At 38.8% G+C, this 23436-nt stretch overlaps 2 protein-coding genes across 3 annotated transcripts; one reads left to right on the forward strand and one right to left on the reverse strand.

Moving 5' to 3' along the window:
* Nucleotides 1–912: 912 nt before the first annotated feature.
* LOC103722973 (ABC transporter G family member 20-like) lies at nt 913–3177 on the forward strand. The gene has a single exon (XM_089925021.1). The coding sequence runs from the start codon at nt 1266–1268 to the stop codon at nt 2934–2936; it is 1671 nt and encodes a 556-aa protein (XP_089781147.1). The 5' UTR covers nt 913–1265; the 3' UTR covers nt 2937–3177.
* Nucleotides 3178–4413: 1236 nt separating this feature from the next.
* On the reverse strand, nt 4414–21359 carry LOC103722974 (COP9 signalosome complex subunit 2-like). Of its 2 annotated transcripts, XM_039124783.3 has the most exons (7): nt 21142–21359; nt 20721–20813; nt 11139–11217; nt 10388–10616; nt 10173–10247; nt 9953–10087; nt 4414–5434 (listed from the first exon to the last, which is right to left on the reverse strand). In XM_039124783.3, exons 1-7 carry the CDS (start codon nt 21149–21151, stop codon nt 5399–5401), a joined length of 657 nt encoding a protein of 218 aa, XP_038980711.3. In that variant the 5' UTR covers nt 21152–21359; the 3' UTR covers nt 4414–5398. The 2 variants fall into 2 exon arrangements, with proteins under 2 accessions (XP_038980711.3, XP_038980712.3); XM_039124784.3 differs by lacking the exon at nt 20721–20813.
* Nucleotides 21360–23436: the final 2077 nt, after the last annotated feature.

Below are 23436 nucleotides of genomic sequence, written 5' to 3' on the forward strand. Positions count from 1 at the left end.
ACGTTGGGAGGTTATGGTTATTGTTCATGTAGCTCCTTCTTTATAGGTTTTTCCGGACGGCTTCGAAAGTTTTTTTAGCAAAATAATGGCAAGCCACCTCACATTTCATTGATAAGTAAAATGAGTCCGAGTTTGATGTCATTAGGGTTGGCAGCGAATGAGTAGTAGTATTTAGCAAGGAAAAATAATGACATCTTGGCCTTTCGTCTAACTAAATTTGAGCGTTGTTGTTGCTTGACTCAATTATATCAAACTGTTTTATGGTTTTTATATTTTTATGAGTAGACTTTAAGCTGTACTAATTTTCAAAAACAAACCGTAAGGCAATGTGCATTAAAATTAGCCATCCATTCTTCCACTCTTCCATTCTTCCTCACTGCTTTCCAATATCCTTCCATAATGTCGAGTCATTTACTATAAAGGGACCGATCAAACCCTATGTCACGGTTCGTAGTGAAGCAATTGGATATGGAGAGCCGATCGACACGGAGACGGTCACCTACTGAAAAATGAGACTCGCACACTGGTCAGGAGTTTGGCTTCTTTTCAAGCAGTGCACATGTATCGGAAGGCAAACAGAGTTGCAGACTGAGCCGCTTTCTATGTGGCTCGGCATTCTGAAGAGATTTTTTAGACTAGTGTCATTGACTTGGCAGGCTGTAGAGCTATATCAATGTCGTTCTTACCAAAAAAAAAAAAAAAAAAAAGCAAACAAGCTTCCCTACTTCGACCGGCGGTCACCACCGATGGAAGAAGCCGAGGACATCGCCCGCAGCGGGCTCTTCGTCCACCACTCCCGCCCCTCCTACGCCCTGGGCGAGCGCGTCGGCGAGAGCACCGACCGCTCCCCTCCCCACCGCGTGCTCGAGCTTGGCGACAGGGGAAGCTCTCCCAGCGGCGGTAACCTCAGGCCCTGTCCCCTCCCCTTCATCCTCTCCTTCACCGACCTCACTTACAGCGTCAAGAACCCCAGGAAGGTCTCCTTCTTCCCTCCGTTCCTCCGCGGGAACCGCCTCGCCACGGACCTGGTCACTGCTGGCGAGGGACCCGAGGCCTTCTCCCGGACCAAGACTCTCCTAGACTCGATCTCCGGCGAGGCAAGAGAGGGGGAGATCTTGGCCGTCCTGGGGGCGAGCGGGTCCGGCAAGTCTACCCTCATCGACGCTCTGGCAAACAGGATCGGCAGGGAGAGCTTGAAAGGCTCTATCACTCTCAACGGAGAAAACCTCGACGGCCGGCTTTTGAAGGTGATATCGGCCTACGTGATGCAAGAAGACCTCCTGTTCCCGATGCTGACGGTGGAGGAGACGTTGATGTTCTCGGCGGAGTTCCGGCTGCCACGCACGCTCTCCGCTGCCCAGAAGCGGGCGCGGGTGCAGGCGCTCATCGACCAGCTAGGCCTCCAGCAGGCGGCCAACACCATCATCGGCGACGAAGGCCACCGCGGCGTCTCCGGCGGGGAGCGCCGCCGTGTATCCATCGGCATAGACATCGTCCACGACCCTATCGTCCTCTTCCTCGACGAGCCCACCTCCGGCCTCGACTCCACCAGCGCGTTCATGGTCGTCAAAGTCCTCCAACGCATCGCCCACAGTGGCAGCATCGTCATCATGTCCATCCACCAGCCCAGCTACCGCATCCTTGGCCTTCTCGACCGCCTGATCTTTCTCGCCCGTGGCCAGACCGTTTACAGTGGGCCCCCCGACGGGCTCCCCTCCTTCTTCTCCGACTTCGGCCACCCGATACCGGAGAACGGCCAAAACGCGACCGAGTTCGCCCTCGACCTCATCCGCGAGCTTGAAAGCACCCCCGCCGGCGCCAGGTCCCTCGTCGAGTTCAACAAATCCCGGCAAGCTGCGAATTCTTCCATAGCCGCCGCCGCCGCCGAGAAGCCGTCGCTCTCCCTGAAAGATGCCATCAGCGCCAGCATCTCACGTGGCAAGCTCGTCTCCGGCGCCACCAACGGCACCGGCCCGGCCTCGTCCGTGCCGACGTTCGCCAACCCGTTCTGGATCGAGATGGCGGTGCTGACCAAGCGGTCGGCCACCAACACCCGTCGCATGCCGGAATTATTCGGCATCAGACTCGGCGCTGTGATGCTGACCGGATTCATTTTGGCCACCATCTTCTGGCGGCTCGACAACTCCCCAAAGGGAGTGCAAGAACGTCTCGGCTTCTTCGCCATCGCCATGTCGACCATGTTCTACACCTGCGCCGACGCGCTCCCCGTCTTCCTCCAAGAACGCTACATCTTCATGCGAGAGACGGCGTATAATGCCTATCGCCGCTCGTCCTACGTCCTCTCCAACGCCATCGTCGGCTTCCCGCCACTGGTCGTCCTCTCCATCGCCTTCGCCCTCACCACGTTCTTCGCAGTCGGGCTTGCAGGCGGTGCAGCAGGGTTCTTCTTCTTCTTCTTGATAATTTTAGCTTCCTTCTGGGCCGGGAGTGGCTTCGTGACGTTTCTCTCCGGCGTCATATCGCACGTCATCGTCGGATACATTGTGGTGATGGCCATTCTGGCCTACTTCCTTATCTTCAGTGGCTTCTTTATAAACCGAGACCGGATTCCGGACTACTGGATTTGGTTCCACTATCTATCCTTAGTGATGTATCCCTATGAAGCAGTGCTGCAGAATGAGTTTGATGATCCGACGAAGTGTTTCGTTAGAGGAGTTCAGATCTTCGACAACACGCCGGCGGGGAGCTTGCCGACGGCCACGAAACTGAACGTCCTGAAGGCTATGAGCAACGCTCTGGGAGCGAACTTGACCGGCAATACATGCATCACGACGGGCCCCGATATATTGAAGCAGCAGGGGATTACTGATATCAGTAAGTGGAACTGTCTGTGGGTAACTGTAGCCTGGGGGTTCTTCTTTAGAGCGCTCTTCTACTTCACACTGCTTGTGGGGAGCAAAAACAAGAGGAGGTAGATACACATTGAAAGCTGAAACAATTAAGGAAGGAATAACAATAGTTACTTAAGAGGGATCAAGCATTTCCTTTTCTTTTCCTTTTTTTTTTTTGTATATATATATGTATGATGAAGTAAATTTCAACATGTGATCTAAGGCCGCATGCAGTTTTCTTTCCTTTTGTTTACTACTTTACACACATGAATATAATTTAATAATGTATTCATGCAATGTGGTATGTAGAAACAGTGAAACACTAAGCAAGCTTTTATTAGCTAAACATTGAATATAGTTACCATCTTTACACTAATAATATATATATAGTTGGACCTCGCATGCAGTCGATCATTAATAATCTTTGTATTTCAGTGTAGCAAATGATCGAGAGCGCTGATTACAAGTGGAAGTGGAGGAGTTAAAGGTGGTGGTTGGATCTTGCTTAGGCATGCACGTATGTCGCATACTGAATCCTTCTTGAGACCAGTGGAATTAGTGGATCAATTGTTCCCATGTAATTTGATATCAAATTGATGGAGAACTAGGATTAGGATGAAAATGTTTGTTCTTCGGAGTGGAAAAGAAAGGCATGGGATGCTTTTGGTTCAAATGTCAAGCTCCTCCAAAAATTTAGGACGGCTTTATGCTACGTCTCGTTCAAGAAAGAGTGTTCAATTGGGTACCATTTTTTTGGGCAATCTCCTCCAAGCAAACCTAAATAACCACCAATCTTTAATGGTTGCTTGCTGGAGCAATTCTTAGGATCTATACAGGTATATATTTAATTCCACATCGGGCTATGTACTAAATAGACCTTAGACATTTATACAGGATCAAAAAATCCAAACAATATCTTTAAGATAGTATTTTTGAATAAGATCTTGAGTTGTACACAATTTTTTGAGAATCGCCTCTGCAAGCTACTTAGCCGATTGGGTTTCTGAAAATTAAGACACCACCAAACCTAAATAAATAAATGGTGGGAGGTTGTGGGCTGGTTTGGAGTAGTTTTGACCTACCTTCTCTTAATCACCTCAATTAAACCAAGCACACTAACAAAGCTATGTTGTGACACTGAGTAATGCAGTCGTATGTTGGAAGTTGACAAATAAAGTACATTGGATTTAGACTTCCGATTTGTATACATATATAATTTGTTGGCAGTAGTTCAGCTATCAACTTCCAGAAAACAGTATGATGGTTGGCCGGAGGTTTTCCATGCAATTTTAAAGAACCGTTCACCAACTGGGACTGAAGAGTTTGTAAGGTGTAAGCGTTCTCTTCCCTCGGACTTGTATCCATCCAGGAACTTACAAGGATTAACGAAGACAAAACCATGAGAGGTGCTTCGGTACAACACGCATAAATTGACATTGTTCGTGATGTCCAATCTTTAATGGCATTATTGCACCGGGTGTTGCTAGCAGGAGCAATTCTCTCTTTCTATGTGAGGATCTATATATAGCCGTTTGTTTTAATCCCACATCGAACTATGCACTAGATAAATCTTAGATATTTATATAGAATTAAGAAATCCAAATAATATCTTTAAGCTAGTCTTTTTGAATAAAATCTTAAGTTATAACAAATGATACACAGAGCGAATTCGGCACATGGCCTATGAAATTGACCACGAATCAATTGTGATGCTTGTGATTAAATTTGAATGAATTTGAACTCTTAGCCTGACTGCAGAGCCAAAGAACCTAAATAATACCTTCCGATTAGTTTGTTAGTTTTTTTTGGGTGATGACGACACATCTCTCTCCCACATGGTGAACAAAAGCCGAGTTTACACATCCTAGGCCTTCCAAACTGCTTCGAGGAATTGGGCCAAGCTTGGAGTGCGAGAGTACACACAACAACCCAACAGTGAAACCACCATACTCTTCTCCAAATCCAAAGAAAGCTGCATTCCTAGTGGTGAAACCAGCCATAATCGATGTGGCAGATCAACTAACAAGAGCCCATCACGAAGCTACAAGTCTACCAATAAAAACTCACCACATGGCCAATGTTAGAGGTGTTCAAAGAAATTTTTTGAAGTGCAGACTCTCCCCCAACCTCGACCACGACTGTGAATGGTTTCCAAAACCGTGTGATTAGCTAGCGATCCACATGGACGAGATGCGTAGGCATGATCTTCAAGTGAGGCACGGAATCTATTACCAAAAATAGTTGATGCATGTGCCCGATTTGTTCGGCGATAAGTGTCAGCCATCACCCATATAAACCACACCCAAGAGAGCCTCCAAATAAGTTTTCTAAGTGCTCTTATGTTCTCTTATGCTGCCGCTTGCTTCGTAAGAGTTGAGTCTAACTTAGGTATGAAAGGATCCCCTATCAGATACTCTCCAACAAATGGGCATTCTTTGTCTGGGGTGTTTCAAGTTGGATCTGAAGTTAGAGCCACCATTTGAACACAACCATCTCCACCCTTGCCTCGGAGATGTACCACAAACTCTCCAACAATCTCGTTAGTTCTACACCTGGGTCGGGCCAGATCTTAGTGGCAACACCTGGTATAAATAATAACCAGCAAAAAAAATAAATCAACAAATACAATAAAAATGCAGAAAAGAAAATTGGAGAGACAATACAATCCTAGATATAAGAAGAAAAATCTCTACCACCCTTAATCCATCAATCCTGGATAGCATGTCAGACAATACAATCGCCATAATCCACCTCAAATTTATCCCTGCTCAATCCTCCCTACGCTTAAATCTCTACTTCTAGAAAACACAAAGATGTGCACCATTCTAAACAGAAAACATGTCCAGTGACTGTAATAGAACACCACAGATGTTCAGAGAACCATGTAGCAAACATCATGCTCTGAAAAAAAAAAAAAAATCCCAGCAAGGCCAGAATGAAGATGATGTGATGCAAGTGTAAAATACCATAAATTTTCAAGCATAATAATATATAACATAATGTGATATTATATAACATAACATAATGATATAATGTAATATAATATTATATTTATAGTATAATATAATAATAAAAATATAAAATATTATTATTATTATTATATATTAATATTTTATTAATATAATATTTTTAGGAACTAATTTTTGAGTTTTTTGTTTTCTTTGTTGGGACTCCTGCAGATTTCTGTAATATAAAGAGACATTTTCTGTAATTATAATATTTTATCATGGATATCTTAATTGAAAAAGAAAAAATTTATAAATCAAAACAGCTTCCCGACGTATGCTAAAGGTGCTTTTTCGGAGCTACAGAAAGCTATTTTAACTTTCTGGCAAAGCTAAAACAGCTTCTCGATTTTTTACCAAACACCTCTATTTCATCCAAAAGTACTTTTGGAGGGTCAGAAAGTATTTTTTGGCTACAAAAAGCTCTGCCAAACCAGGCCCAAGGTCCCGTTTGGGAGAGTTGTTAGCAGTAAAGCTTTTGAAAATAGAGTTTTTATAAAAAGCTGTTTGCCGTTTGGTAACTACATTTCTAAAGTATTGTACAACTTTAACATGTGTTTGGTAAACAAACTGAGAAAGTACTTTTCGTATCACAAAACGACTATAAAAAAATATTAGATAGTATTCTACAATAGAGCATAATAAAATATAATTAATATATAAATATATGATAAAGTATAATATTAATGTAATGTAATATAATATTATTATAATATAGTAATATAATATTGTATACTATAGCATAGTAATTTAAAAAATATTAAATTATTTAATATAACATATCAATGTATTATGATATAATGTAATATAATATTATATCTATAGTATGATACAATAATAAAGGTATAAAATATTACAATTATTAGTGTAAATTAATTTTTTATCCTCTCGATGACTATGATATAATATAACATAATATTAAATTATTTAATATAACATACTAATATATTATGATATAATATAATATTATATTATATTTATAATATACTACAATAATAAAGATATAAAATATTATAATTATTAGTGTAAATTAATTTTCCACCCTCTCGATGACCATTTATCTCTCTGTATAATTATTATATTTTATTATGGATATTTTGGTCCAAAAAAGAAAAATATTATAACTCAAAATAGCTTTCCAACAATATTTAAAAGTGCTTTTTTCAAATGGAGCTTCTCCCAAAAAGCTGTTTTAGCTTTCTGAAAAAGTTAAAACAGCTTTTTCGAAAATTTTACCAAACACCCCTATTTTATCTAAAAGTACTTTTTGGCCCTCCAAAAGCTTCCCCAAACGAGGCCCAAAACTCCAAACTACCACATTATCATTGTTTAAAAGTAGACTAGAAAAAAAATGAAGTCCCAACTCCCAAGAGCAGTAGCCAAACTATATTCTGAAAATATCTCGCTTGATAAAACCGTAGAAGGACATAAGCAACAAGTTGTTTAAGTCCAAGTTCATGTACTCGGGTTGGGATTTCGGAGTTCTCTAACCTCATACAACACAATCGACCTTTCTGGGTAACCAAACAATGATCTAAACACATGTTAAGATTAAAAATAGCTAGTTTTCTCTCCCATGGGATGAAAATCTGGATTACCCTTTTCGATCAGACAAGACATAAAGTATAGTTGTTCAGAAAGAACCTAAACATGCTAGAAATCAAGGTTCATCAAATTAGTGCATAACTGCATACTACATGTACCAAGCATACCATACCATACCAATACTAAACCTATACTAGTACAAGGGTATACAGAGTATTAATATATTGAACCTACTTGTACTGACACTATACCAATATGGAACCAGTACGAGTACCGAAACCAATATTGGGGACCTTGCTAGAAATTGTCTAAAACTAGACAAGACAGATAATGCCAAAAAAATAGAGAGATTCACTGTAACTGAGAAATTGCATATGCAAGAATGAAGGCTGCACGCATATTGATTATTTAAGAATCAATACATAACAAACCAAGAATTTAAATCTCATTCTATAATGTAAAGGATTAAGGGTTGATCATAATCACACCATTCCATAAAATATGTTCTTTGACACAGTTATCATCGTTTTACATTGCAAGAAGAGCTCATCATGTACAATATTATATAGGTTACTAGCTAGCGTATCACCTTATGTTGTGTCAGAATAGTCACAGTACAAGTCAGTGCAACTTGGTATCCTATATGACAAGGCTTGTGTTCAACTAAAACCTTCCAAAACTACATTATTTCACTTGGACGAGTTAGATTTCCAATACTTGTCAAAAATTTTAGTCAAGATTTGAAGTGGCTAGCCTTTTGGGGAAAAGTTCTAGATTGTTACTGGTATCAAAACGGGGCCAACCCAAGCCTATGCAGACCAAGGGCATTCCAGCATGGGCCAATTTGGAGTCCATAATGAGCTGATCATAGTGTTTGTAATTAGATCTAGTAATGACAACGGGACACCGAGAGGAAGCATGTAAGGACCTGTGCAGGTGTGTGCTTTAGTTATACACTGAGAAGATCTTGATTCTTGGGTATTCATATAGGGCCATAGAATCCAAAATAATATTTTCCAGCTAGCCTTTTGCGTAGGATCTTAGATGATACTAGTTATAAAAAAAATTGAAGAAATTTTTTTTTAAATCAACGTGTAGTCTAAGAGTCATGCCCAATTGCTTTGTTATAACAGAGACGCTCAAAACTACCGGTGCGCCTTAAGACAAGCGTCAGATTAATCTCTGTAAAACCATTATTGGCATTCGATATTAGATCTCACACTTATCATATTTTGCATCATTTATCTTATATCTTACCCTCTAACAAAATCATAGCATTTAGAGGAACTTATATTTTATGGCTTTAGCTTTGGAATTGAGTTTATCGTCGGTCATCAATTATTTAACTTAATTTTATGCTAGTTCAGTTATGAGAAGATTCTTTAGATAGTGGATTGCATATATACAAGTTTTGTAACCAATGCCCACTTGGTCTTGCTCTTGGTTTATGTTTTTGTCTCTAAAACTCAAGAAAAAAAATGAACTAGAGTGAACAACATGCGTGATGAAACCATTACGTTTTTTTTTTGTTAAATTGTTTGTAAAATATTTAGAACGAAGATCTATTGATTTCAAAAAAGAGTGAGAATCAAAATAAGGGATAGCAGAAGTTTCATGCAAATGCTATTTTCAACATCAATCTCTATGCAATATTCACTAATTTGCCGAGATAAAACACAAACAACAACAATGCCAAACAGGCCTTAAGATGCTAGATTTGCATTGGAGCAAAGGTTCTGCTATGTAACAATTAAAGTTTGTTTGTCGCTATAATGCAATCAGAAGAGGTCTTGAGCTTAAAAATGGGTGTTCCTGATGTATCTTAGACTTTCCTGATGTATCCTAGACGCTAGCATATCTTTGGGCATATATTTCTACACTTTGTGCTTGTTAGTTTCGAACAGAATACGTTATATTTTGATAGCATTTGGTTGCATGCGTACTATTTGGAGACCATCATGCTTGCTCCAAATGCAATACATTAGGTGCTTTTCTGCATAACAAGTCATATTAGAGGGATTTGAATTTCATTAGCGCTGGCATTTTCACTGCAACTCTCCCATCATTACACGAAAAAGTTTGAGGAGCTACCAAATCCTTTGTTTCTCAAAAAATGTAACTAAGCTAGCATGATGAACATTCCATATAAAGACGCAATGGTATATAATGATAAAGATGAATTGATTAAAAGAAAAATTTTGTTAAGATATCAAATTGCAGTACCAAAATTCAAAAGTAATCATATGATGAAATTGCAACACTTCAATTCTGAAGAAATCAAAATCTTATATGAATCAGTGGCTCAGAATATTTAGCTAAGATACCAAGAACAAGATTTAGTATCCGTTAAATAGCATCTTCTATTCAAGCTGATATCTAGGAACTAAAACTTACATCTCATAGAGAAGACATCATGTAACAAAAGATAATCTAGGCATTATGAAACAATTGCAGTCTAGAACAGTAACAACCAAGGATATGGTCTTTAAGCGAACTGCAAAATTAAAGGGAAAAATAAGAAATTTGAGTAGCACTACTGTACTATCTTACCTTGAGTTTTTCATTGTTTTTTGTTTCAGTGTACATCTGAATCTCAATAGCATAGACTTCCAGAAGCTGAGTTCCTTTCTTCTGATCATCAGTGCCATCCTCTTTTTGACAAGATTTGTGAAGTTCTTTCAATAACTAGGAGTTCCCAAGTAACAATTACTCCAACTTATACTATGCAATACTGAGAAAGATACTGAAGATATTAAACCTATATTAGTACCATGCTCATCCATCCATATTCACCCATATCAAACCAAATCTTGCAAAGTTTCAGATTCATCTTAAACCATAATCTCTGCACAGAATACAGGTGCAAACAACAAATACAATAAACCTTGGTAAGAGATGCGCATAAAAGAGGCTCTTTATATGCATTTGTGTGAGAGGTAAAAGCTTTTGGAAACTACCAGAATGACTCCTAACGTCATTATTTGCCTCTTCAAGAGCCTTCAATGTAGTCTGATAGAACTCCTGTAGAAGACTGAAATTCTGGCTTGCTGAGCCAGAAACAAAATCCATTATGTTGTTTATGCATTTTTCACTGTAGTTACGTGTAACAGCTGATTTGATGTACATCAACATCACGCTGTATGCTTCCATCATCTCTTTATACCCCCCCAGTCGATAGTCGAGCTTAACAGTCTGCTTTAGAGCTTTGAATTCCCTGATTAATAAGGGTAAAACGGTTGTCAACAAAGCAAACAACTGCTAATAATGCATTGAAATTTTGCTGAGCAAAAAAAAAAAGATCTATGCAACATCAACATTTTATTACCAAAAAAGGTAACAATGTTAATCTTAACCATAAAATCATCAGCATACTATTGACAAAAGCAATATGCCATGGCAGTTTAAAGTAGCAGAATGTGAACCCAGTTAGAATCTAAATTTCTATATGAAATGCAAGAGAAGCACAAATCCAAATAGAGGCAAATTTATAAAGAAAAGAAAGCTGCCCTTCATGTAAAGTTTGTGCTGCACCAAACTGCACCCCTTTTATATACGCACGCATGCATGCAAATGCGATAATAAGAATTTTTGATTCAGACAAGGCATCACACGTATGCCATTGCTGAAGCAAGATGGGTAAGTCCAAATAAGATCTTAAGCATACTTCCATCTTTGCAATTGATCTTATATCAGTTAAAAAATATGGAGTTCAGGAATAACATTCTACAATGCCCACCATTCTGCTTGCTCAGGTTCCATGTGAACTACTTCAGCAAAACCAGCAAGTGCTCCCTCTGGATCTGTTTCTACTAAACCTGTAGAAAAATTGTTAGCTATGTAAGATAGATAAAGATAAATGTGGACACAAAAATCTGACATTATTTAAAAAAGGCCAAATGTGTAAACAATGAAGCACTACATCATTTTATGTAATTTGTTCCATAATCTTTACATGCTCTTCATCCATTATAGATAAATAAATGGCAAAATGATTTTGTAATAAATATGTAATGTCAAGAGGCATCAGATATGCCTACAGAAACAACAATAATGAAAATGACTTAGCTCCATCTATAACACTTTGAGGTAGATGACAAGAAACCAACATACGGCCAAGGTAGATGGAAGAAAAGTTATTGTTTTAAACTCATGAAAAAACAAGTCAATGGAACCAACAAAAGACGTATGTTGGTGTGCAACTACTTTTAACTATTCACCTAAGAGATGAAGTCTTATGCAATCAGTCAATCCTCAGGAATTTTTGGTAGGGGGTTAGACATGGTCACACAGAAGAGCAATGACTGCAACCTTAGTTGTCTTCTTGCTGTTCCTGATAAAATGAACCACTCAACAAAATCTGAATATTGATTAATTCAACAACTCAAAGCAACTTGGATCAACCCCTTTATGTTATATGTTGAAAGAAGGCCCCATAAATTATGAATTGTCATGGAACCGCAGTTGAGAACTAAGTTCAAAGCTGAAAAATCAAATCTTTTCAAGATGTTGGAGTTGGCAGCAAGGGACCCTATTACTGTGAGCCAACTACACCTTTTGCAAGGGAGAGGAGAATAAATTTCTCTGGTGTAACTTATGAGAGCTTCCCAAAAGAAAACATTTGCTTGCTATTGATCAAAACTCAGGGTTTGAGGCGGCTTATTTAACAACCTGCTTATTATTGAACATAACCCTAACCATCATATATTAGAACTGATTCAAATCAGCAAAGACCAAGCCAAATTGTGCCCATCTCACCAACTAGCCCTGGAGATTTACCCTTAGCATGGCATATATCAACACACCAATTTATAGTTCTCACGGACCAGATGGCCCCAACAAACTTCCCCTGGAAGAGAGATATAATTGGAGGAAGGAGAGTTGTAAAGATTTTTACAAGACCATATGCAACCTTCCATGTTTTTTTTTGGAAACATATTTTCTATTTATTTGTTTCAGCACTATAATTTTTTTTCATTTTATTCGTCTTCCTTTGTTTAACTTATAATTAGCTTGAATCAGCTATTTGACCTAAGACAGAAGACCAATAGAGGTAAATTCACTAAGGAGGGCAAGTATGCTGAAAAGCAAGTTTATTAATAAAGGCAAACTTCACTGCATGATGGAAAACATCCAGCAGCACAAGGATGCACATGGAGAACAATTTCTATAAATAAATAGTAAATCCCGGGATTTCAGTACATGGTACCACACAGCAAGACAAATGTTATTTTGTGTCATAGCAGAAGAGACCAATTCATTGTGTTAAATTTATGAAATTGATCGTTCTTAGCTTTAATTACTGATTTTTCCCCTCAAACATGAAACACATATTACTATTTTTTTTGAGAAACATGATGGTGACACCACCACCAGGGTTTGAACCCTAGACCTCTCCCTAGTGGATAGGGATGCCAACTAGCTGAAATAAGGATGTATATCGCCCAACTGCCCAATGTATTAGAAAACTAGATTACACCATAACATTTAAGCATGTGAACATATCAAAATCATGTATGCAGACTCATTTTGTATTCCATTAAGAGCAAGTAAAAATTGCTAGCTTTTGGATATTCGAGAGAAACTAAAAGAAGCAGACTCAAAATGATGACAAACAGGAAAGTCAATTTCAGCCAGTACGTTAAAATAGAATCTGTGCAATAATTTATGGTAAAGTCAGACTTTAGGGTTAATCCACCAAGGGCAAAACTTCCACTGAAAGTATAAGTAAACAAGCAAAACGATGGAATATATATATATATATAATAAACTGTAGAAAAACAAATTAAAAAATATCGACATGTTGATGAAAAAGAAGTATTCAACAAAATGCAGAACTGGTTCCGAGGAAACCAATCACCAAATACTTCAAAATGTATCAATGCATTAAGCTGGAACTATAATCAGGAGAAAAGAGAGCGGGGGCATTTATAATAAAGAGCAGGAGTAGGTGTACTTCGAGGGATTTTGGTTATTCAGATATTTCACGGAACGCGGACAAGCACATTATGTTGGGAATATACTGTCCCAGAAAATTTTAAATCTATAATACTCTACTTCAATAAATAATAGGCAGAAATAGGCTTAGAGAAAATAAATAGAGAAAGTGGAAAAATGGAACCCGAGATGCTGAGGCGTGGTATGTTGGTCACTTTCCTTGAAGTAGATTTCGCCGCCTTACAGTGCACTAGGCTTGGATGGCGTTCTACTCCTGAGATACAACAGCCTCTCGCACTGTTCCTTCTGCCTCAATGATTTGCACGGATCAAAGAAGCTTTCGAACCCAGAATCAGTATGCAGCAAGCCCGTTGATTGAAAGAAAAATAGCAAACAGGGAGAATAGTAGTTTTCTGCTTTCAAATTATATATGTCTCCTGTCTAATCCGAAGAGGTCTATTTATAGACTTCTTCGGGACAGACGCGACCCAAAACCGATCCAACGGTCAAAACCGGTAAGAAAGTTTGAAAAAACACTGGGAGTATGGCCAGCGGATGCGAGGTTGGTTGCGAAGAGGTGCTAACGAGGAAGCGACGTGGCTCCTCGTGCTAAGGGTGCGAAGCACGACTCATGCGCCTCTTGGCTCATCGCACCTGTTGTCCGACCTCGGCTCCTCTGGGCTCATTGCACCTGTGGTCCGACCTCAGCCTCGGCACCTCGGACGAGCACAGGCACAAGGAACCTCGGACGAGCAGGGCCGACGAGCAAAGGCACGAGCGCAAGGAAACTCGGACGAGCAGGGCACATGCGCAAAGAACCTCTGGTCGCACAGGCACAAGGAACCTTGGACGAGCAGGGCCTGTGAGGCGCAAGTAACCTCGGACGAGCAGGGCCGAGCGAGCACAGGCTCGAGCGCAAAGACCGTCGGGTCGGACGAGCACAGGCACAGAACCGAGCCTTCACGTAAATAAATCCTCCATATGAGAGATTTAAAAAAGGAGGGAACAGAGATTCGAACCACCTACCTCAAGCACCTCAAGCGGGCACACCAACCATCCACACCACACTCCCTTCTTAACATATATACATAATATATATGTTTTAAGTATGAAAACTTTTAATTATTATTTAATAAAAATTTAACATTCCCCCACCTGATTAAAATGTTTTCAAAAACTATATAAAATAAAAAATAGTCAAACTGGGCTTGTTTATGTCACGACTTCAATAAAGGTAGCTTGCGGCTTTGAACCTTTACCTAGTAAAAGTATATTTTCATCTGAAAGGTATAGTGGTAGCTAAAAAGCTTTGAACCAAATCCTTTGGTTCAGATTTCTATATACTTCACCCATGACAAATGCAAATACTGGGTTCATTATAGGTGGTGCTTTTTCTGGCCTTATGCACCAATATCTCAGTTTCATGAGTGCTCTAGGGGTTAAACCCTTATCCCCATAGACTGCGGCCACACAGTCACACTCACATAGGTGAGTCCTCTAAGGGTGCTCGCAGCACAGCACCTTGCCATAGTCTCGGACTCATTCAGAGTTTTAAACTCTTCCGTATACCTCTGCTGTATTTAGCACTCATATCACAGGGAGAGACCAAATGACATAAAGTCATTTTATTATAGTGCTAACTAATCATTAAACAACTTGTTTTTTCCGTTGAACCTTTCGTCTTGGGATCTCCAGTCAGAAAAGGTTGGGTTGCCATTGTCAATGATTCCTTATGGGTTTCAGTCCCATCCCCTTTGATGTTTCTATGACTTTGCTTCTAGCCAGTCCTTTAGTTAAAGGATCTGCTAGGTTATCTTTAGATCCAACAAATTCCAAAGTTATGATACCATTTTTAATTAGGTATCTAATAGTCTTATGTCTCACACTAATGTGTCTTCTGTTTCTCTTGTTATACTCAGTATTTCTACAAGTATTAATTGCAGCTTCATTATCACATAACAGAGAGATAGCAGGTATAGGCTTTTCCATAATAGGTATTTCAGACATAAGATTCTTAAACCATTCTGCTTCTTGACTTGCAGAATCTAAGGCTACAATCTCAGCCTCCATAGTGGATCTTGTGATCACAGTTTGTTTGGATGATCTCCAAGCAACAGCTGCACCACCCAACATGAATATGTATCCACTAGTTCCTTTTCGGTTCACTGAATCAGTGATCCAACTAGCATCACTGTATCCTTCAAGTACAGCGGGAAATCTTGAGTAATGTAAACCATAATACATGGTACCTCTCAAGTATCTAAGTACTCTATCCAGTGCTTCCCAGTGACTAAGACTAGGGCAACTATTAAACCTACTGAGCTTTCCTATAGCATAAGAAATGTCAGGTCTACTTGTATTTGCAACATACATCAGTGTCCCAATAATTTGAGCATATTTCTCTTGGGCCACTGGATCACCTTTATTGCACTTCAAGTTCAAACCATGCTCATAAGGTGTACTCACTGGTTTACAGTTGTACTTATCAAATTTCTTCAATATTTTCTCAATATATTGTGATTGATCAAAAATTATACCATCAGGTATTCTGGTAATCCTGTTACCAAGAATTACCTCTGCCTGACCTAAATCTTTCATATCAAAATTATTAGACAAGAAAGTTTTGATATCAGTCACCATATTCATATCGGTACAAAAAATTAAAATATCATCAATATATAAACACAAGATAATAGATGAATCATTTTCTAACTTTGAATATAAGCACTTATCTGATTCATTTGCTTTAAAGCCATAAGAAACAATGATTTTATCAAATTTTCTATGCCATTGCTTAGGAGCTTGTTTTAAACCATAGAGGGATTTGACTAACCTACAAACTTTTCTTTCCTGTCCTTGAGCCACATATCCCTCTGGCTGATCCATATAGATCTCTTCCTCTAAATCACCATGAAGGAAGGCAGTCTTGACATCCATTTGATGAATTATCAAATTATGGATTGAAGCCAGTGCAATTAAAGTACGAATTGTGGTTATCCTAGTTACAGGAGAATATGTATCAAAGTAGTCAATACCCTCTTTCTGAGAAAAACCCTTAGCAACTAATCTTGCTTTGTATTTTTCAATAGAACCATCAGGTCTTAATTTCTTCTTAAATATCCATTTACAACCTATAGCCTTACTACCAGGTGGTAAGTCAGTTAAAAACCATGTTTTATTAGTCATAAGTGAATTCATTTCACTATTAATAGCTTCCTTCCAAAACATAGAATCTAATGAGTTCATAGCATCTTTATAAGTTTTAGGATCATCTTCAACCATAAAAGTATAGAAATCAGATCCAAAATCTTTCTTTTTCCTAATTCTTTTTCCTTTACCAAGTTCATTAATATCATTAAGTTCATTTTCATTTTCATTATTAGGAATAATTAGAGAATTAGATGTCGAACTACAAGATGCATCATTAGATCTATCTATTACATGCTTTTCTATTTTATCCTTAAATAGAAAAATATCTTCAAAGAAAGAAGCATCTTTAGATTCAATTATAGTATTCTTTTCTATGCCATTAATATCAGAACTAATGACTAAGAACCTATAAGTAACGCTATTAAGAGAATAACCAAGAAACACAGCATCAAAAGTATTAGGTCCTAATTTTCTTTTCTTGATTAAAGGAATATTAACCTTAGCCAAACAACCCCAAACTTTTACAAAATTTAGGTTAGGTTTTCTTCCTTTCCAAAGTTCATAAGGAGATTTATTAGAACCTTTAAATAGAACCCTATTAAGCAGGAAACATGCAGTAAGCATTGCTTCCCCCCACCAAACCTCAGGTAAACCTGAGTTGGCAAGCAAAGATCTTACCATATCTTGCAGAGTCCTATTTTTCCTTTCAGCCACTCCATTAGACTGAGGTGAATAGGAAGGTGTAACTTCATGTAGAATTCCATTAACTCTACAGAATTCATTCAAGTCATTAGAGGTGTATTCTCCTCCTCTATCTGACCTGAGAATCTTTATTCTCTTGTCAAGTTGATTTTCTACTAAAGATTTGTAAGTCTTGAACATCTCAAATACTTCATCTTTAGATTTCATTAAATAAGCTTGACAATACTTAGAATAATCATCTATAAAGGTAATGAAATACCTTCTACCCCCTTTAGTCAAAGTTCCATTTAGATCACATACATCTGAATGTATTAATTCTAATAAAGTTGAATTTCTATTTACTATTTTAAATGGTTTTCTAGGTTGTTTAGATTGAACACAAATTTGACACCTTTCCTTTTCATTTAATGAAACATTAGGTAATAAACCAGAGCTAATCATTCTTTTAATAGTATTATTATTCACATGTCCTAATCTAGCATGCCAAAGAGATGAGGAACATATTGAAAGCACAATTTTATTATTGTTATCAGAAGAAAAATCCAAAGATACATTATTTATTACATACAAGCCATCACACTCATAGCCTTTGCCTACAAATGTTCCATTCTTTGTTATAATCACTTTCTTAGATTGAAATAACAAAGAATAACCACTTCTATTTAGAAGAGATCCACTGATCAGATTCCTCCTTCCATCGGGCACATGGTACACATTAAATAGTGTAAGCACATTCCCAGACGTAAGCCTTAGAAGTACTTTTCCAGTTCCAAGCACTTGTGCCGAGGTGGAGTTCCCCATAGTTACTGTTAGGCCGCTCCGGGCCTGTTAAGTAGTAAAAAGGGTATGATCAGTACACATATGAACATTCGCACCTGTATCCACTAACCAATCGGTAGAGCAAATTGCCAAATTTAATTCTGGACTTTAAGTTACATACCGATCATCAGTACTAGTAGGACCAGTACTGGATAGCACCATGTTGGTTTGTGGATTTGCAGGTTGAGAAGGTGCATGTTCATAGTTCTGATACTTCTTCTTCTTCATCCGGCATACTCGAGCCATATGACCGAGTTTCCCACAATTGTAGCAAATCGGCTTCCGATCATTCTTATTGATATGATGTTTTGGCTTCATAGGTTTTCTTTTGTTTCTAGGTCCACCCTTTTCAAATTTGGAGTTCTTGAACTTATGGGTCTTATTCTGGCCTTCTACAAAGTTCACCTTGGTTAGAAGCTCAGGATTCATGAGTTGCTCATTATCTTTCTCAAGGTGTTGTTCTTGGATCCTAATGGCAGACAATAGAGTTTTCATTGTCATATCCTCGGTTTTATGTTTCAGGGATAACCCAAAGTCTTTCCAAGAAGGTGAGAGCTTGTCAATGGTACAAGCAACTTGAAGGCTCTCAGTTATTCCCATTCCCCTTAAGCCTAATTCATGATAAATCACTGTTAACTCATGGGCTTGGTCAACTACGGGCTTGGTGTCAACCATCTTATAAGACAGGAATTGACTAGCAGCATACTTGTCCATTCCGGCATCTTGGATACTGTTGTGGGATGGGGTTCCCAGTTTAGTCCCACATCGGCTAATCAGCGGAAAGGTCTGTGCCTTAAATGGGGGGCTCAATAACCTCTTCTTACCGAGGGCCCTTTTATAGGACAAAACCGTGAGGGTAGGGGTAGTACCTCCACGGCCCCCCACGCCGTCAGGGCTCGGCGGTGACTGTCATTGGGCCACGGCCCTGGGCGACCTCCCGCCGAGACCCGAAGCGGCAATCCCAGAGCGGACAATACCTCGGCAAGGACGCGGATGCTTTCCCTGCTCGGCCGGTGTGTGGGCTGGTGTCGGGGTTCCGACCCCGCATCAGATACCATATTTCTTATTAAGATCATCCCAAATCTCCTTGGAGGTTTTAAAAGTGCAGTAGACATCAAAAAGGGATCAGTAAGATAGGACAGAATCCTTTCCCTACACAGGTAGTCTTTCTTCTTAAATTCCTCCAAATTACAAGTTCTAGCTGGTTCATTCTCTTCCTCATTTGGAGGAGAGTCAAAGATTATGGAAAATAACCCAAGTGTGGTTAAGAAGATTTCCATCTTCTGTCTCCAACGCTTAAAGTTATTTCCATTAAATTTTTCAGGAGGAACCGGGTCACTTGCATTGGCCATTGGGGTAACTCTAAGTACTAGCATATTATATGTAGGAGAATCTACTTCAAGAATGTTGGGAATATACTGTCCCAGAAAATTTTAAATCTATAATACTCTACTTCAATAAATAATAGGCAGAAATAGGCTTAGAGAAAATAAATAGAGAAAGTGGAAAAATGGAACCCGAGATGCTGAGGCGTGGTATGTTGGTCACTTTCCTTGAAGTAGATTTCGCCGCCTTACAGTGCACTAGGCTTGGATGGCGTTCTACTCCTGAGATACAACAGCCTCTCGCACTGTTCCTTCTGCCTCAATGATTTGCACGGATCAAAGAAGCTTTCGAACCCAGAATCAGTATGCAGCAAGCCCGTTGATTGAAAGAAAAATAGCAAACAGGGAGAATAGTAGTTTTCTGCTTTCAAATTATATATGTCTCCTGTCTAATCCGAAGAGGTCTATTTATAGACTTCTTTGGGACAGACGCGACCCAAAACCGATCCAATGGTCAAAACCGGTAAGAAAGTTTGAAAAAACACTGGGAGTATGGCCAGCGGATGCGAGGTTGGTTGCGAAGAGGTGCTAACGAGGAAGCGACGTGGCTCCTCGTGCTAAGGGTGCGAAGCACGACTCATGCGCCTCTTGGCTCATCGCACCTGTTGTCCGACCTCGGCTCCTCTGGGCTCATTGCACCTGTGGTCCGACCTCAGCCTCGGCACCTCGGACGAGCAGGGCCGACGAGCAGAGGCACGAGCGCAAGGAAACTCGGACGAGCAGGGCACATGCGCAAAGAACCTCTGGTCGCACAGGCACAAGGAACCTTGGACGAGCAGGGCCTGTGAGGCGCAAGTAACCTCGGACGAGCAGGGCCGAGCGAGCACAGGCTCGAGCGTAAAGACCGTCGGGTCGGACGAGCACAGGCACAGAACCGAGCCTTCACGTAAATAAATCCTCCATATGAGAGATTTAAAAAAGGAGGGAACAGAGATTTGAACCACCTACCTCAAGCACCTCAAGCGGGCACACCAACCATCCACACCACACTCCCTTCTTAACATATATACATAATATATATGTTTTAAGTATGAAAACTTTTAATTATTATTTAATAAAAATCTAACACATTAAACACCCTCAATGAAACTTTAATTGCAAAAAAAAAAAAGAAGAAAGGAAAAACTTTCTAAAAACCTTCTCTGGAAAAATAACATGTAATCACTCTCCAGCAACAAAAACAGAGGGAAAAGGAAGCTGGTCTCGGACGGAAAGGCATTAAATATCAGAGAACCAAGACAACAAGGAAAAATATAATGTGGCGCAGGGAACAAGGTCGAAGTGAAAAAGGAAGCTCGGACACCATGATAAGCACAAGATATAACAACCTTTAGAGTTGTAATACTGGTTCTCTATATCGACGTCCTGCTCCTCGGGTTCATCATCCGAGTACTCGAACCCATAATCCTCCATGTCCGCGTCTACAATAACAACCCACACAAAAGGCCACAACGATCGCCACATTAAATTTCAAAAAAAAAAAGACTTTCTTTTTGCAAGAGAAACAGTCACTGAGATATTAGGGTTTTACATAAACGCCGCTATAATTATTATAAGCGCCGATTTCTCTAATAAAAACTCCAAGAAAAAAATGAAAGAAAACGCTAGAAAATCCCTAACCAACGAAAAAAAGTGGAATCAAGAGAGATTTCTACTTGATGAACGGATTCCAGTGATGCGAATAGGATCGAACACCATAGGGTTTCGCGAAATAACTGTGGAGATGTTAACGAGGATAAGATCGCTTACCGGAACCCATGATTGGCTAGGGATTCGGGAAAGAGCGATATCCAGAACTCTGGCGTTCTTCCAGGATTTGGAGACGCGAGAGCGAGCGAGCGAGAGAGAGAGAGAGAGAGAGGGGCCAGAGTGTTAGAGAGTGGCCGGAGAGGTGGAGGAAGAGCCGGAGTCGGAAAGGTGCCATGAAGGCTGTGAAGAGGAGAGACGCTGCCAAACACGTGCGTGAGTCAAGCTTTAAATGTTGTGAATATCTGTCGTCTCCCTCGTTAAGTCTAGTAAAACTTGAGCTTGTAACAAATATTGCCGTGAACTAAAATAATATTTGCAGTTCATAAGCAATTCATGGACCTGACAGGCTACCAATCTATTAGCATGCAGGCTGGCTGGAGATGCAATCGAGCCAAGTGAAATAAATAGAGACTCAAGCTTGACTCGATTCAAAATACTCATATTTGAATTTGACTTGATATCGATTAAGTCTTAATATTCAAGCTCGAACTAAATTCGATAAAAAAATACTTGAGATCGACTTGATTCGACTCGAATATCAACTGTCGCATATTTGAACTCGAGTTCGAGCTTAAATTTATCCTTAGTTATAATTAAAAAATATTATTAAAATAAATATAATCTTTATATTATATTTAAAAATATTAAATTATTAGTATATATTAGACTCACGAGCTTTCAAGTTAAGTATTTTGCTACTCGAGCTCGAGTCAAAAAAAAAAATATTCGAGCGACTGGAGCTCGACTTGAGTCCGGTAATAATCGAGTTGAGTCGAACTTGGACCTAAGTGGAGCTCAAGTAACTTGGGAGCTGCTAAGCTCATTTGCACCCCTATGATGTACACTATTTTTTCTAAATAAAATTAATATATAAAAGAGATATTTCGTCAACCAAGTTGGTTGAACCATTTCAGGTTGCTTTTGGGTGTAAATTGAGATTAGAAAATTTAGAGCACCATTTATACTTAGCTCGCCCTAATTTATTCTATGGTTATGAGCTGACCTATTTTTGGTTGCTAACAACCTTGGTTAGGACTTCGACCTAGCCCTTTGTAATGCAAAGATACTTGAACCCATTTTAATACAATGAGTAATACACACTATTACATTTTTGTGGGTTGTGGTGTTGTTCCCCTTGAGAAGATACATCATTTTATACACGTCATGTATCTACATACTTTGTGAGTTCAGCCAGTAAATGCTAGTGGTCAATTGATTTGCTGAGATACTGTATCCCATGTTTTCTAAAACTCTAAAAAAGATGACTTCCAATTGATAGTAGATAGTAAATTATCCTTAAATAATAAAAAAATATGTTATTGGAAAAAAGATAAAACGTGCAAGAACAAATGTCTTTGGTGATAAATAGTTCAAACATAAACCTTGCAAAATATTGTATCCGAACACAAGATATTTTTTTAGTTCATTGTATAATGTGCAACATCTAAAATGGAGTCTCGGTTTGTATAGAATTCTCCATGCATTATGTAAATATCATATTAATATTTTATATACACACATATACATATATATTTACAATACATATATATCTATGTATATTATATACATAATGGAAACTGAGCTTGTGTGTTTCTCCATTCACCATATGAACATCGGTGTTAATATCAGTGATATTGATGTGATTGTCATAAATAAAGTTTATTACTTATGCACAACGGATATTAATGATTTCGATATTAATCTATCCGGCTATCATTAAATCATTGCTTAATATGCAATATATACAATGGAAGCTTAGCTCGTGCAGAGTTTTTCATTGGCCTATGGATGCTAGTATTATTGTGTCTGGCTATCATTAATATTCGTTGCTTAATGTACAATAGATATTAATGTGCATTAAAGTTAATTACTTGATATGCAATAAAAATTTAGCAATTGAAGCCCTTTTTTAATTATAATTTATTATATTGTTATATTTATAATTCAAAAATGGTTGAAAAGAAAAAAAATATTATACCTAAGCATCATGTGGAGATATTATTAACGACAAAAATTTTTGACTGGAGGCTTTTATATAGAGTTTTCAGTCTACATAGATGTCGATATTAATATCGCTATATAGATATTGTTAAGCCATCAGTAAAGTTCATTGCTTAATATGGTTCAGCTTACATAGAGTTTTATGTTCACTAAGTCGGCACTAGTATTAATAATAAAAGTTTGTACATGAAAACTCAACCTATATAGAGTTCTCTATTTATTGTGTGGATATTGATAACAATGATGAGAGTTTCTACTGAGATCATCATTAAAACTCAATACTTAAGTTGCAAC

This window comes from Phoenix dactylifera, chromosome 8, assembly GCF_051530095.1.
Source record: "Phoenix dactylifera cultivar Ajwa chromosome 8, Ajwa_hap1_PhDact_Kaust_v1.1, whole genome shotgun sequence".
In the NCBI taxonomy this organism is placed as follows: domain Eukaryota; kingdom Viridiplantae; phylum Streptophyta; class Magnoliopsida; order Arecales; family Arecaceae; genus Phoenix; species Phoenix dactylifera.